Source organism: Ambystoma mexicanum, chromosome 10, assembly GCF_040938575.1.
Source record: "Ambystoma mexicanum isolate Mex_15411 chromosome 10, UKY_AmexF1_1, whole genome shotgun sequence".
NCBI classification, from domain to species: Eukaryota; Metazoa; Chordata; class Amphibia; order Caudata; family Ambystomatidae; genus Ambystoma; species Ambystoma mexicanum.
Genome location: NC_090932.1, coordinates 1,122,183,135 through 1,122,198,054, shown reverse-complemented (window position 1 = coordinate 1,122,198,054; position 14,920 = coordinate 1,122,183,135). Strand labels below are relative to the sequence as shown.

General features: G+C 45.3%; 1 protein-coding gene across 2 annotated transcripts in view; it reads right to left on the bottom strand.

The window, feature by feature from the left end:
* Nucleotides 1-12,351, bottom strand: part of MRPS24 (mitochondrial ribosomal protein S24) — a 91,928-nt gene extending 79,577 nt beyond the window's left edge. Inside the window, exon 1 of one of the 2 annotated variants that reach the window (XM_069618999.1) lies at nt 12,205-12,351. In XM_069618999.1, the coding sequence (XP_069475100.1) occupies nt 12,205-12,240 (36 nt within the window). In that variant the 5' untranslated portion in view covers nt 12,241-12,351. The remainder of the gene's footprint in view (nt 1-12,204) is intronic. The other variant, XM_069619000.1, reaches the window with a different exon arrangement.
* Between the last annotated feature and the right edge of the window lie 2,569 nt (nt 12,352-14,920).

The following is a 14,920-nucleotide window of genomic DNA, read 5'->3' as shown; positions in this document are numbered from 1 at the left end:
GTATCCAGCTTGGCCATGATTTGTTGCACAAGTTGAGAAGTCGCCGTTAGCCATATTGGTTTGTCCCCGCTGATCATTCTTGACCACCAACAGGATTTGTTATCTAGTGAGGGATCAGACGAAAAGTGCTGCATGTAAACTGTCCCGATTAATTTTGTTTCTGAGCAACCTAAAAGCAGGTGGCGGACTCTCTTTTTCATTTATGTTGCGACATAATCTGCAGTGTGTTGAGTTGGAAAGTCCCCTAATGGCTTTGATTTCATTTGTCGGTAACAGGTTCAGTCTCGTTCTCAGAAGATAGTTTCTTGCTTTTCTGTTAGGGAATTGTTTGATATATCCCTGCAGTTCATTTAGTTTCTTTGCGTTTGGTGGCAAGTGTAGCGTTAGCCTATTTTCCGTGGCTTTTGCAAGAGTTGTGATGCAATCTAACTCTTTGATTTTTTTCATGATTTTTACCGGGTTTTGAATCAGGTCTTCTTTGTCACACTCGATAGATTTCAGAAGCGAGGAGATGTATAGCTTCCAGGACTGTACGGGTTTGTTGGATTCAACTGCTAGTTCTATTTTGATGATTCTGTATGGCAGTGGGCTTTCAGGGAGCAGTATTTTTCTGTATAATTTTAAGGAATTGCAGTCCAAGGTCCCTTGTAGGTACAGGAGGCTCAGTTCTCTGCGAATGGATGCTACAGACGTAGAAGCCGGAAGGCCGAGAATTGTTCTCCAATAGTAAGCTTCGAGTTTAGGTCAAATTTCTCATGGGAGCAGTATCATTGCCTCTTTACCGTAGGTTATGGCAGGGACAGCTTTCATTTTGTAAAAGTCGATCACTGGTATCGTTGAGAAGCGTCCTAGCTTTTGGTCGATTGCTTTTCCTTGTATAGCAAGTTTCCTGGTTTTTGTTCTTAGATGTTCTCGCATAGCTGTTTCTTTTTTTGGTATTGTCGAGTGTGATGCCCAGATACTTAAAGCTTTGGACTTTTTCGATCTCCGCCGACTGGAAGAACCATTTTAGTTTTTCAGTTTTCTTTGTTGCTTTTTCCAATGTGACTATTTTTGTTTTCCCTTTGTTTACTTCCAGGTTGTTGGTTGTTGCGTATACATGAAGGTTATCGAGTTGGCGCTGTAATCCTAGAGTTGGCGCTGTAATCCTATAGGCGTTTGGTCAATCAGTATGAGATTGTCGGCGTAGAGTAATCTGCTGATTTTGTGTTGACCCAACGCGGTGGGAACGATCTCAGAGGTTTCCGATGTTTGAAAGTCGCCAAGATAGGCCAGAAAGAGTGCGGGGGCCAACGGGCACCCCTGCTTGACCCCCCTTTGGATCACAATAGTTTTTGATAGAGATCCTTGACAGTTTAGTCTGACTCGTACCGACGTGTTTGTGTGCAGAGATTTGATGGGGTTCAGTATGGCTTCGGTACAGGACCAGTTTTTCAGTTTGCTCCATAGGAGGGTCCTGTCAACTCTGTCGAACGCTTGAGAAAAGTCGATGAAGGCCAGATGTAGCCGGGGTCCCCCCTTCTAGCACTTTGGTTTTCAAAATGCTTATTAAGAGGATATTAACTACGGTTCCCAGGTTCTTTTTAAATCCAGATTGAAATGGATCGTTGCACGGAGCGTCGTGGGCCCATGTTTGGAACCTTTTCAGTAGCATGAAGCCAAATAACTTTCCTATGGGGTCAAGAAGCGCTATAGGTCGATAATTTGCGGGAACATTGATGTCGCCCTTCTTGTATATTTTATTGGTACGATCGTAGCTGTAGTCCAAGAAGCAGGGATTGTTTTTGATTCTGAACATCTTGAGAAAACTTGACTTATGAAAATAGACCAGGCTTCGGGATGGGATTTTAGGTCAATGTTTGTAATGCCTTCTGGTCCCGGTGCCCTTGAGTTTTTCAGTTTGCTTATTAGATCGAGGATTTCTTCTTGATCGTTGAGTTTAACCCAAGGGGTCTCTTGGCTTGCTGACGTAGGAAAAATTCAGGCCCAGGGGTAGTTTAAAAGTTTCCTTTATGTACTTTTCCCAGGTTACTTTGCCGATCACATTTTGGATGTTTGTGCTCCTGATGGATAGCTTAGAGTTTAACAATGACCAGAACTCTCTCGAATTTTTTGTACAGATGGATCTCAGTGTGGCTTCAGAATCCCGTTGATATAGGATTCTTTGATGCGATTTTAGCCAGGAGCGGTAGGTGGATTTTGCTTTCGCTTTGGCGATTTTCGCTTGGTTAATGTCAAGCTTAGCCGCAAGTCTAGTGGCTTTTCGGTATTCTCGTCGTTTTTCTACTAGCAATACGTCGTACGAGTGCTTCACTGATGTAGATGGTGGTCTCGTTTGGCCGTGCTTCTTGTATGTTATTAACAGGGGGCCATAGTCAGTCACGTACTCCAGTTCACTGGATTTGGCCTTGTTATACTTGTTTGACAGATCTTTGATGTCTTTCACTGAGAGGCGTAGTCTGTTTCCTTGTGCGTTTAGTTCAGGCTGATGGGTCAGCATAACCACTGGGTCGTTTGTACTTTGCCAAGATGCAATTAGAGGATTGTGGTCACTGACCTTGGTTTGTTTCACCTCAAAGGATGTGATCAGATCCAGGAACGGTCGCAAAATGAATATGTGGTCGATTGATGACTGAGACACGCCGTTGGACCAAGTCGGTGGACGGGACTGGTCAGGAAAAACCGAATCCAGACTTTGGAACTGTCTAGATTTCATTAGATCGTGCCACTGCGTTCCTCCAAGATCGGCCGGGGTCAAGGATTTTTTAGGTTTTTGTAATGAGCATACAGTGTTTAGGTCTCCACAAATTAATATGTGTGTCACCGAGTGGGCTGTTAAGATCTCATCAATTTATGATTCCATTTCTCTGAGGAAGATTGACGTTTCTATTTTAGCTGGGTTCCAGTATGTGTTTAGGATGGCTAGAGGCGTGCTTTGTTCCTTCCTATCACGGTCACTTTCGTGAGACCATTTTAGCAGTACTTCTAAAAGGTGTTGATTTGCACTTAAAACTTTTTCCAGCTTTAAACCATGTCCCTTGCGGATAGCTGTCAAGAGGCCAGACGAAGGACAGCCTTTTGTGCTTTTTAGGACCGGTGCCAAGGAGAGTTCGTAGCCATCTAAAGTTGGTAATTTCGTTAGCCACGTTTCTTGTAGGCAAAGTATATAGTACTCACCAAGGTGGATTTCGCCCGGGGCGGTCAAGTGTTAAAACCCCTGGTGTTCCAAGAACAAAGACGAATTGTGTGTCTAACTACGTCTGTTGGCTGCTGCTCTTTGAGGCTGTAGTCCGAGTTCTTGAGTTGCTATTTGGACTTCCTTAATGTAAGAGCTTTAGGAAGCCAGGCCCATAGACGTCGCCTTGGACGTGTGTGCGACCTGATCCAGTGACATGGGTTGAACCAATTGGCTAAACGTTTTTCGCAGAACCTGCGAAGATGGGCTACTAGTTGTAGTTGATCGGATGTTGGTGTCGATTTTTTGCCCTTTTTCGCCGTACTTCGGGTTAGATTTGGCTTGACCCTTCGAGTATGAGTTTTCACGATCGAAGGTAGTTTGGTCATGCACTGCGGTAGAGTTGTGCTTGCTCTGATTTGGTATTACAGAGGAACGCTCTGTGTTTTTTCGATGGTTCTTTTGGGAGCTTTCTTTGCTTGGTAAATGCTGAGTTTGTAGCTTTTCATTTCCCCTTGAAGTGTGGGACTTACTGCGTGAATGTTCACTGATGTTGTTTGACTCAGTAAGATCGTAACCCAGTCTCAGTAGTTCTCTTGCTTCTCCTCTTAATAGGTCTTTGATCGATGCTGATGTAATATGGAGGTAGGTTTGCGCCCTCCCTTTCTTATGGCTCAGGTCAACGATCTTTAGATCGTCGGTTTTTATTGTCCTCAGCTTTGGTACGTGGTTGAACAGGATTAGCACTGAACTTCGGTTTAGAATCACGTCGTCGTGGTTTCCCTGGATTTGTTCTAGTTTAAGAACCCACCGCCGTTCTTGTGTGGCGTTGGAGATCTTACGATGTTTTTCTGTTTTGGATCGGTAATGGGGTGCGTTTCTTCCTGATTTTCGGGAGTCGGTGTCAGATTTTGCCTTGGGAGTGGCTTTCTCTTGTGTCTGATCCTCTTTTGGAGATGGGGTGAGTCCGAGTTTGGTTTCTGTGTGGAGAAAGTCTTGGTCTGGAGTCTTTCGCCGTTTGAAAGAGAGACATTGTCGGACTTTGGTTTTTACTCCAGTTGGCGGGCGAATGATCACTTATTTTCATTTGAGGTTTCTTCAAGTTTGAATTTATTTTATTACGATAAGTTTGCTTCTGATTTACTTCTTCTAAGCTGTCAGCTGAGCTTTTAGGGAGGCCCACGAAAGTTACTGTTCTTCCAGGAGTTTCGGGTACTTCCTCAATCGGATCTTTCTGGAGACACTAATCTAGGTGTTGGCTAATATTCATCAAGGGCTCCAGGGCCATGAATTCTTCAGTCGTTTTAGGGGATTGTGTATTCGCGCTTAGAATGATTGAGGCACTCTGGGTTAAAGGAGGACTGGTATCTCTCCTTACGGGTGCGGGCCTTTCTTTACTCAAGTTCGTTTTGAGTTTACTCGAAGTTGCCGGTTGTTTCATGAGCTTCAGAACTTGTTTTTCACACTTTTTGCTTAAGTCCTTTTCTACTTTGTTTTTCTTAAAAATCAGAAAAGGTTGGACGGCACTTTGGCCCGCAATGGTGTTTCCTGAGTCCGAGGGGATGGTGTCATCCACTACCAGCACCACTTCCTTACTCCCTCCTTGGACTTGAGTTGTTGCCGTTTTCGTTTGAATTGCTTCGGTTTGGGTTTGAATGTTTCTAGAAGCGATTTGCACAGTCAGATCTATGAACGGAGATGTTTGTTCCCCCACCTCACTTGAAGTTTTATTTTGCCTCAAATCGGCAGTTGCTGAGTTTGAATCTCTAGGTTGATGTTGGGATGAGGCAGAGTAGTGTTTTTGTTCTTTGGCCAGTTTCAGGCATTCTTCATGGGCCATCACGTAGCCCTCTAAATAGATCAATTTAGTATACATCATAGCCTGAACTGAAGTATGGTCTTTTAGGGTCTCATTTAGAGATTCATAGAGTTTTGTGAACGGAGTAAGACCTACTGGTGGAGCTTTTAAAAGGAGATTTGCCTTGGCCACTTGGACTTCTTGGTGGAGAAAGAATAGTTAGTGGTGTCATTAAAGGTTTTTGGTGATATCTTGTGGGCGGCTGGTCAAGAGAATATCTTCTGTGTGGACCCCGCGAAGGAAATAGAACTGGAGTCGACTTTGAACTTCCAATGCCGTTTCTGGCGCTTCTATGGAGTTTCTTTTTCGAAAGGAACGGCGTAGTTTGGCATAGTTGATTTGGCCACACCCGCCGCTAGTGAGACATCAATCTTGTCGTGGTCTGCCGGGAACCTTGTGTCCCGCCGGGTTGTTTGAGGACCGAGTTGGTTTTCCTCTTCTCGGGGGCTTGTTGGTACTTGTGCTTTAAGCACTAAAGGTTGAAAGTCCTGAGATGTTTCCTTTGCAATGTATTTGATATATGTCTCAATTCTGGACGTCGGTAGCCCTGGAATTGGGCCCTGCCGGTGTCTTTAATGATTTGTCTTTAGAAAAAAAATGTTGGTGTGCTAGATGGAACACGCACTTGCTCTTCAGTAGTTACAAGTGGGGAGTCTGAGGTGTTTCCATTAAGGTTACTTTTTTGGAGGTCTCCAAGTTCCTTGTGGTCGTTTGTACTAGGGTTTGTCCAGGGCGATACCGTTGATGGTTCACAGAGGTCTTTTTGGGGGCGTGACCCCGTCCGCCTTCAAAACCTGTAATTTCTGTTTTGGCGGAGTTACAGTTTGCCCTGGGGTATTGGGAGGTAGAACCTCTCTGAGTTTGGTGTAAATTAGAGGCTGCAAGGGCCGCCAGCGATTGTGGACAGAATGTCTGATGGTCCAACTTCCTGTGTTTCAACATTTGGTGGCTGTCCTGGAGCGCTTCCAAGATTTCAATTCAGTGAGCTCTGCTGTGTAAGGTGGACGTTGGGGGTTTTTAGGGTTGAAAAAACTTGTGAGCAGGTTTTGCGAGGTGGCGTTATGCATTGCCTTTCCTGTTCTGTTCGAGTAGGCTGTCATTCCATTGCTGTTTTTCTTGGTGACTATGCCCTTGTGTATAAACAGCCCTCTCTTTTTATTTTGTTTTTTTCCCCGTTCGGGTCGTTTGTTTTTCGTTGTGTTGCGGGCTGTAGGCGAGTGTCTAGGGCGTTTTCTTTGATTTGGCTGAGCTGGTATAGTGATGGTGCTCGGCTTGTCTAACATAGTTGATGAATTCACAAGGGCGCCATGGTCACAGGCATCAGGCGCGCCTTCCAAGGGAGGATGGTCGAGGGAGACCCTCGATGCAAGTTCCGAAGAGTCACGCCTCCAATGGTCGGGGTTTCCTTCTCCTGCCTCTGCGTCGCAGTGTATGATAGCTTTGACTATGACGTGGCTGCAGGGTACGACTACTTCAGTCTCTGCCACCGCTGGATCATCCATGTGTAGCAAACTTTGCTCCCCGCCGCCGAACCCGGCTCCCGCGTTGAAGTTTGGTCGAGCCTCGGATTCTCGGATCGGCGTCTCTCCCTGCCGCAGACCCGCATCCTCTCCCGGGGGCAACGCGGACCTGCCACCCCCTTCGGGACCAACAGGTGAGCGGGCCAGTGGGACAGCAGTCACAGGGTCTGCAGTACTCACAGAGGGTGGAGCTTCAGTTTGCAGATCCTCCGTGGCCGATGGCGTGGGGACTTGCAGATGTTGATTCTCCGATTGAGTCTTTGTTCGGTAGGCTTCTTTTGCCGGTAGAGGAGTCAAGAGATCAACAGGCTTCTTCCGCATTCGTTTATAGTTTAACGTTTTGGTTGCTGGTTTATTTCTTTTTTCTGTTGGGCTGCGAACTGTAGAAAAAGAGTATTCTTGGTTAAGTTTCGTAACCACCAGTTCCTCTGGGATGGAATGGGGGCGCGAGCTACACGTCCATCGCCTTGCTTCAACGTCAGCTGTAGGGGAGTTAATGGAGGTGGCAGTCCTCGCAGCCTCGACAGCCATGACTGCAGGACTGCCACTCACTGCCACTCTGCGTCCGCTCTGCAAACTGTAGGGGTTATTATAGTACAGCTGAAGAAGTGCTCTGCCTCCAAAAGTGAAGATAGGGAAGGCAGACTATGCAGGTAGGGGATACTGCAGGACTGCCACTCGCCGCCACTCTGCCGGGCAGATCTTATGTAAACTCCCTTGCAAGTGGAAACCGGGCTAGCAGCGTCGATACAGAAACCTCATACTATAATATGACTGACTCTTCACTTAGAATGCCACCTCTATATGGGCAAGATGTGACTTTGGACTTCCAACCCTGCCTGGCTAATACAGAGTACCTTGGAGTCCTGTGTGTGATAACCAGAGGGTACAGACATTGCCTCCCTGCCATCAAGACTGTCAACCCCAGCAATTGGTGTCAACAAAGCAGATGTTGGAAATCTAGAATCTGTTAGTCATGAAAGAAGCTCCTGTAATAGAAAGAGGCGTAGGCTTCTTACTTCTTTGTAGTGGAAATGTCCAAGGCATTCCATACCATTCAGCACCTCGCCAGGTTCAACAATTGCCTGCCAGACATACACTTCAAGACTTAATGTTCCAAAGATTTAGGCATTGCTTCTAGAAAAAGAAGTAGCTTGGCACCAGAGTTTCGAAAAAAAGGCCTATTGGCTTTCTGCACAGATTCATTCTACAGTACCTGCTGGGGGACAAATATTGCTAATATAACTCCCTAGGACCTCATATTGTCACAGAAGTAATGCTATTTTATTGGCTATTGTATGGAATGACCTCTTGGCGAGTTTAGTCCATTAAGGTGAGGAAGTATGGAGGATATTTAGAGGAAAAAGCGTGGTGTGAACCAGCTCGGCAAACCATGCTCTGAATCAGAAGCATCTATAGATTAAGAAACGTGTGGCAGGCGGCTTGCGTTTTGTGGAGGAGGATCCTCAAGGTGGGCAAGTGGCTTTGTGCCAAGTGGCACCCAAAAGGCATTTTACCAACCTGTACATAGAATAAGGCAGGTGTGGGGGCGGTGGGTTGTTGGCATGAAGGTCAAGCAGATGGTTAAGGAGCAAGCGCATACTTGCTATACTTCAAGGAAAAACTAGCAGGAGGAGGATGTGTGCTAGAAATTAAGGACCTCCAAGTAGAATGCAAGACAGACCTAAATGTCAGTGTTGGTCACTGTTTCCATGAGATCAGTGGGAAAGGGACAGGCTTCAGTTGGCATTTTCTTCTCTTTTGCTATCCCACAACACCTGCCCATTTTGCTACCGATGCCACGGTCACAGCAGAAAGCTCACATTTTGACAGTCTCTCACCCATCTTCTCTCTCGATAAGATACATTGTGTGGCAAGGATTTGAGAATGCCAAATGAGGTAGCAGGATTCCCTGGATCTACCCTCATTTCCCTAAATTCTCTGAGGTGTGAAGTTTAGGGTTCAAGAGAAAGAGCCCTCCTTGGAACATGAAACATGCGTATCCATTACTCAGGTGACAGGCCTTGACCTCACCATGCCCTGTAAAGGTGTGGCTCCCACTGATACTAAAAAATGTGATGAGTGGAAGATTTTCAATTAATACAAGAAGACATTGGGCCTCGTTATGAGGCGGGCGGTAAGGGATTAGCGGCACCGGTGCAGGTAATCCCTTACCGCCCTACTTCGAGTTCCCTTTGCGGGTCCTCCCTAATGCCTGGTTTTTCCCATTGGAAAGGGCCCTGGTGAATGGGGAATTACCGGTCCCACCAACCTTGGAATGGACCGGTAATTGCTCCATTCACCAGGGTTTTGGAGGCAGCCATGGCGCTAATAGCGCCATGGCTACCACTAACCTCGTAATGAGGCCCATTGGCTGAAAAGCCAGCTGTGAGGGTTGCACACCCTTGGTCTAGCTACATTAAGTAGATGACATTATTATGATTTTAGCGTCACTCTGGCTGTATTATTTAAACAATTTGAAAAAAGTTCTTCACAACTTTTAAATAGTTTGAGAGGTCAAATATATTTTAATCGATATGTGGTTGCGGCATTAGCCAGAATGTCAATGCATTTTGGACAAACAAGTCCTTCATCAGGCCGAGACCTGGCCACACAAGGATGAATTGTGCTGATCACCTTCCCGAAAAATAAGTAGCAACCTCTCAATTCCCATCTATTATGCTGGAGCAGTCAGCCGACCACCGTTGTCCACCTGGAATCGAAAATAAATCCCTTCCCGACTTTCGTGTCAATTTAGGAGAATGATAATCCATGTGCACAGTAAGCTTGGAGAGTCCTGGACTCTGCGCTTCCTATTACTTATTTTTCGTAAAGGCGATCAGCACGACGCATCCTTGCATGGCCAGGTCTCACCCCGATGAAGGACTTTGGCATTCTGGCTATTGCCTCAACCACATATAGATCAAATATATCTGATGACACAAAGTTTGTGAATAACCTTTTTTGAATTGTTTAAATAATACAGCCACAGTGACACTAAAATCATATTAATGTCCTCTAGCTAATGAAGCTAGACCAAGTGTGTGCAACCCTCACAGCTGGCTTTTCAGCCAAAGTCTTGCTGCTGTATGAATGCAAGTTCCCGTGCTGAGGCATCGTTTAGAGGGTATGTACGACATACAGGGTTTAATTCATTCAGGCCCCGATTAGTGGAATTATTTGCGTGTTAAAAGGGGGATTTGCATGCCATTTTGGCCGCAAATCCACATTCGTCAAACAGGGATTTGCAGGCAGAGTGGCACGCAAATCCCTGTTTTGCACTCAAATAATTCCATGAATCAGGGCCTAAGAGTATACAGAATACACAAACGATGAAGGTAGGAGTGGTGCCCACTCACCCTGTTGTAGGTTTTGAATTAACCCCAACCCCTAGCATTGCTCTGGGCAACCTTCCATACCACTGTTTTTAGTTCACCTGCGCCACTGCAGAAGGGGATTAGTCACCTGCAAATGCTACTCCCACTGGGTTTCCTAGTTCTTTGCTAGTTTAAGCAACTTCCACCAACAGAATAATCTTGGTCAGGCGGTGATTCAACCAGAGCCAGCTGAAGCGGCTTGAGCCAATTGTGTGGGAGTGAAGGTCCAGCAGAGCGACAGAGTTTCAAGGTGATTGGCCTGCCGACAGCAATTACTAACAGTGGGCTAGCAGGGCTTAAAATGCTTATGTCCTCCATCAACCAAATAAACCACTCTCAGACAACACGTATGAGTAACCAACAGAAGTACATAGGCCAAACAACACAGTCTGCCTTGCCAAACGCCCCATCCCACCTGGTGAGGAGACCACTCTTTGTTGGTCAAATCTCATCTAGTGGTATTTTCATTTTATGTGAAATGGGAGCAGAATGGTGGACACAGAGTGAGGTGGGGGATTTAAGGTGAGGGTACAAAATGATAACCAGGGGCACGCAGGATGAATACACTGGATTCATAGGGAACCACTGCTATGCTTAAAAGCAGCCTGACATTGGTTGCGTTTCACTTTCCTCGAAATGACGTACACTTGAAGTTTGTAACAGTGGCTGAATAGTAGCAAACATTAATTCCAAATTAGCTGCCCACAGGAGTCAATCTGAGTATTAAATGGGGAGCTCATTCATATATAGTCTGCCATTCACCAAGGTTCCCGCTGGTCATTACTTCAATGTCTATAAATAAAGTATGCACAATACCACGAATTTAATTGCCACTCTGCAGGTGGGGGACAGAGAAAACACCACTTACACCAGAAAACTCTGGAAGACCACTCTGCCAAAGTGAGCACCATCCTGTGACAGGGATTGCAGGCAGTAACATGTGGCAAAGATGTGCATCGATGCCCATGTTACTCATTAACAGTCAACGACAGGAACCCCTCCGACCCTGCTGAAGGGCAGAGGTGGTAATCAGGCACCTGCTCTAATGAACTCCGAGACACTTAGGCACCTCCTTCCTGGCCAGATCCTAGCATTCTGAGATGCAGAACATGAGCCACGTTTGCAGGGTCTGTTTAGTCGTAGCCCTGCCAGCACACAGACCAGTATAACCAACAAACAGGTGGTCATCTTTCCCGACATCTCTCGTCCAAAAAGTAGTCTATGAGGGGCTGCACCGGGTTCAGCCGATGAAATCGTTCCTCCGTTTTAAAAGAGTAAGGAGGATGGAAAAACACAGAACAATGGCTCTTCTCACAGAGATAAAAGTCAGACACAACCTTGTACAGGAAGGCTGTGCTCACCCTCAAATTCGCAGTCCTGGAAAACAACAAAAAGGGAGGTTTACCAGAACGCCTGCAGCTCACTCACCAGTCGTGAACAGTAGGAAAAATCACCTTTAGGATGAGTAGTCTATAACAATAATGCAGGGGCTCAACAGGGGGACCCACAAGGAAAATCAAAACTGAATTCACCCGCACACGGGCATAATAGGCTAGCGTGGGGGAAGGTGGTTGCACATCCCCGTAAAAACTTCACAACAGTGCGAGTTGTGAAATAAGACACTTGCTGAAGGATTCTCTTGATTTTTCAAATTATTATGTAAATTGAAAAAAAGAACGAAGCTTTGCAAAACTACATTGTTGGGACTCACCATTTTGTATTTTGGTACTTTTAGACTTCTATTCAATATGGTGAATAACTAGAATGTAGCCAACATATTTCGATGTAATTAAATGTATCAAAGATGTATGCCTATCCCTGCGGTGTCATTTTCGCTGACGTCAAAACATATGCAAATTAGAGGGCACGCCCTGGTATCTGTTCCCAATGCCACCCAGCCCAGGTCCTCTACACTAGATCCGTCCTCTTTTATTTTTTCCTCACCCGAGCCTTCATACATACTCCCGCGCTTCAACACACTAGTCTTACATTTCCTAATCGCTATTCTTTTCATTTTCAATCTCAGATTGCCTATAACCCTCTAAAAATCGCATTGGGCTACTGATACGCCGTAAAAAGTACTGAAGGGTCAATCTCTCTACAGGAAAACGCAACGGTCTGTTCGTTAAGTACAAGGGATATATAGGCGATATGATCAGATCACAACGCACAGATGCCGTTCACTGCTCGACACGCAAGAGCTTCCGGGCACATCCCACCTACTGTATGTCTAGCAGCACATCGCCAGATTCTTGAACCCCAAAACACTCTTACCTGCTTCAGCCAGACATTGCAACAGGGCGCAGCCATTTTCTTAGCACGTGACACAGTGGCGCTGTAGTGTTACAGGCTTGTATTTTTTGCCCTCAACTGTGCTCAGATGTCAGCGGGATTCACCGCCGGCTCTCATTGGTTGAGCGAGCGAACCTTACCATTGGCTGTCGCTCTTGGAGCCAGCACGGAAGTGACGGACCTCTTGGCGGGGTTCGTAATGCATCCTAACTGATAGGTTTCCAGGCGGGGCGTTAGTGTTTCCGTTTTAGCCGAGACAAGCCAGCCAGTCTCTCCCATGGCGTCGGTTGAGCACGTTCAGTGGTGGAGAGGAGACGCTTCATGCTATAAACATGAACGCTGCATGAGTCGTGCATTATTTGTCTATCATCACAAGTGATTTGAAATGCGCATTTCAATGAAGGCAGCCGAGAAGAGGCTGTTTTCCACAGGAAAGCGTCATTTTTGTATTATTTAGGCAGACATTTTCGAGGAGGGCGCAGGAGAATTTGCTCCTATTTTCCATATCATTTTGCATGGGGAACAACTTCTATAAAGTCTGTATTTTGTTGGCAGTCATTTAAGCTTCAGATTTTGGAAAAAGTTGACTGTGGTCAGGGCCGGCCTTAGGGCAGGGCGGGCCGGGCGGCTGCCCGGAGCCGCATGCTCCGGCACGCCAGCTCGGGGGAGTCTTTCAAGGGCTCCCCCGAGCTGGCGTAGTGGGAGAAGACACGGCAGGCATGCCGTATTTTATAATAATAGGGTGCTTTTCCCATGATACCTCCTCACTCCGACATGGGAGCAAGGTGTTTTTCATTGGAATAGGGCACTCATGCACCAGCATGAGCGTCCTATTCCATAGATTAACCCCCTGCGAGGCGGCGGAGCGAGGAGGTATTAAAAAAATGCAGCGCTTCCTGCCCCCGCCTACTGTTGACCAGGGTGCGCGGGGAGGGAGGAGCGCCAATTCGCCCAGGGTGCTGCAGCCACAAAGGCCGACCCTGGCTGGTTTACACTGAAAGCTCATTTTTATTAAACAAATGAGAATTTCCTAAAATATTCTTTCTTTGTGTTTTTGACGTTGTGAGAAAAGCTATGTGTCTTGCCACATGAAAGTTGTACTTTTATTAACAAAATTAGCATGTCTGATCGGCTGTGCTTAATGTTACTAGGGTCCACTCAATTCGCACAGAAGGGGTATCATGAGAAAGTTGCATTACAGGAAGTTACCATGAATGTGCCAAGACATGAATTACTAGCGTGCAGTATGTGTACCAATCACTATGGAGAAATCTTATATACTTAACCACAATTGAGGCTTTCTTGAATTGTGCACTATCTGGTTTAAGTTACTTTAAATGGGAAGTTTGTTCAGAAATGTTATTGTCCCAATCGATTGGGCATGTATTTTTAAGCATACTGTAATCGATCTTAATAAAATTTCCCATGCATCTTACCTTAGTTTTCCTCACATTTACACATGCGAAAACAACAGTTGGGAGTCGCCATCTTGTGCTAATCTTATCTGTTGATACATCAACCTAAATTCAATTGCCCTTGCGGCAAGAATATAGATTGCCATCCCTCAAATTGACATCACTAGACGCTTACACCCCTTTTCACAATGCCAGTGCACGTCTCTTGTCAACGATCTATTGAACTCAGTAGCTGCTTTTTGTTTAAACATTTCTCATATTGTAACCAATGAAACTCTTGTGTATAGGCACGTTATAAATGCCATATCATATTATGTGCAAATGTCTTTGCCAAACCATATTTAAATTGTACTTTTACAAGGCTTATTTTTTTTTACATGTGTGAATGCAAAATTTCATATTTTGTGCCTATTGTTCATGTCTTTGCACTATGGGTGTTTGTAATATGGCAGTGTGTTCTCTTCTTCTTTAACAATAGTTCTTGTATACCAACAAACACATTCTGATTTTCCTGACTGTTTATTTTAATCAGGAACTATGGCAACAATACAGCATACTAGTACGAGCCTGAATATTCAGAGGAGGAACTAACTGAAAGAGAAAGAAGCAGAAACAATGGGAAATCGGATGAGAGTCGTGATGATCAATCACCAGAGCCTGAACCCAGTCGCATGGAAGACGTTTACACCTGGTGTACCTGCGATGGTTGCAAGATTATGCCAACCGAGGTGTAGACCTGCTGCTGCCGTGAAAACTCTAGATGCTTGGCCTACATAGCCGAAGAAGACACACCACTGCTATGCGTTACCGAGCTGCATGATTTCAGGGCAGCCTGCCTCACAAGCTGATGATGGTCCTTATGCACAAACTTCGAGCAACAGTTTGCCCTCATAATCCAAGTAATGAGCACGTTTACTCTCAATCTGATTTATGTTGACAGCTGAGACACCTAATATTTGATGTTGTTCTCCTACATCATTGTAATTTCCATCCATCAATGACAATTATTTTTCTTCTGTAATATGAATTGATTTCTCGTACTAATATAAAACCGGAGTATTCATCACTAGATGTAACACCCAAACAATTACGTTTCTTTCACTTTAAACTTAAAAACAATATTTCCTTAGGTCCCAAATTGTTCTTGTTTCAATGGACATTCACATTTGTAATTTTTTGATACTTCGAATCACAAGTACTTTACTCTGAAAGCTACTTTTTTAAGGGTAACAATGCCATCAAATTTAGGGGACGTTTCAAACTAAATCAGTACAGTTATCTGG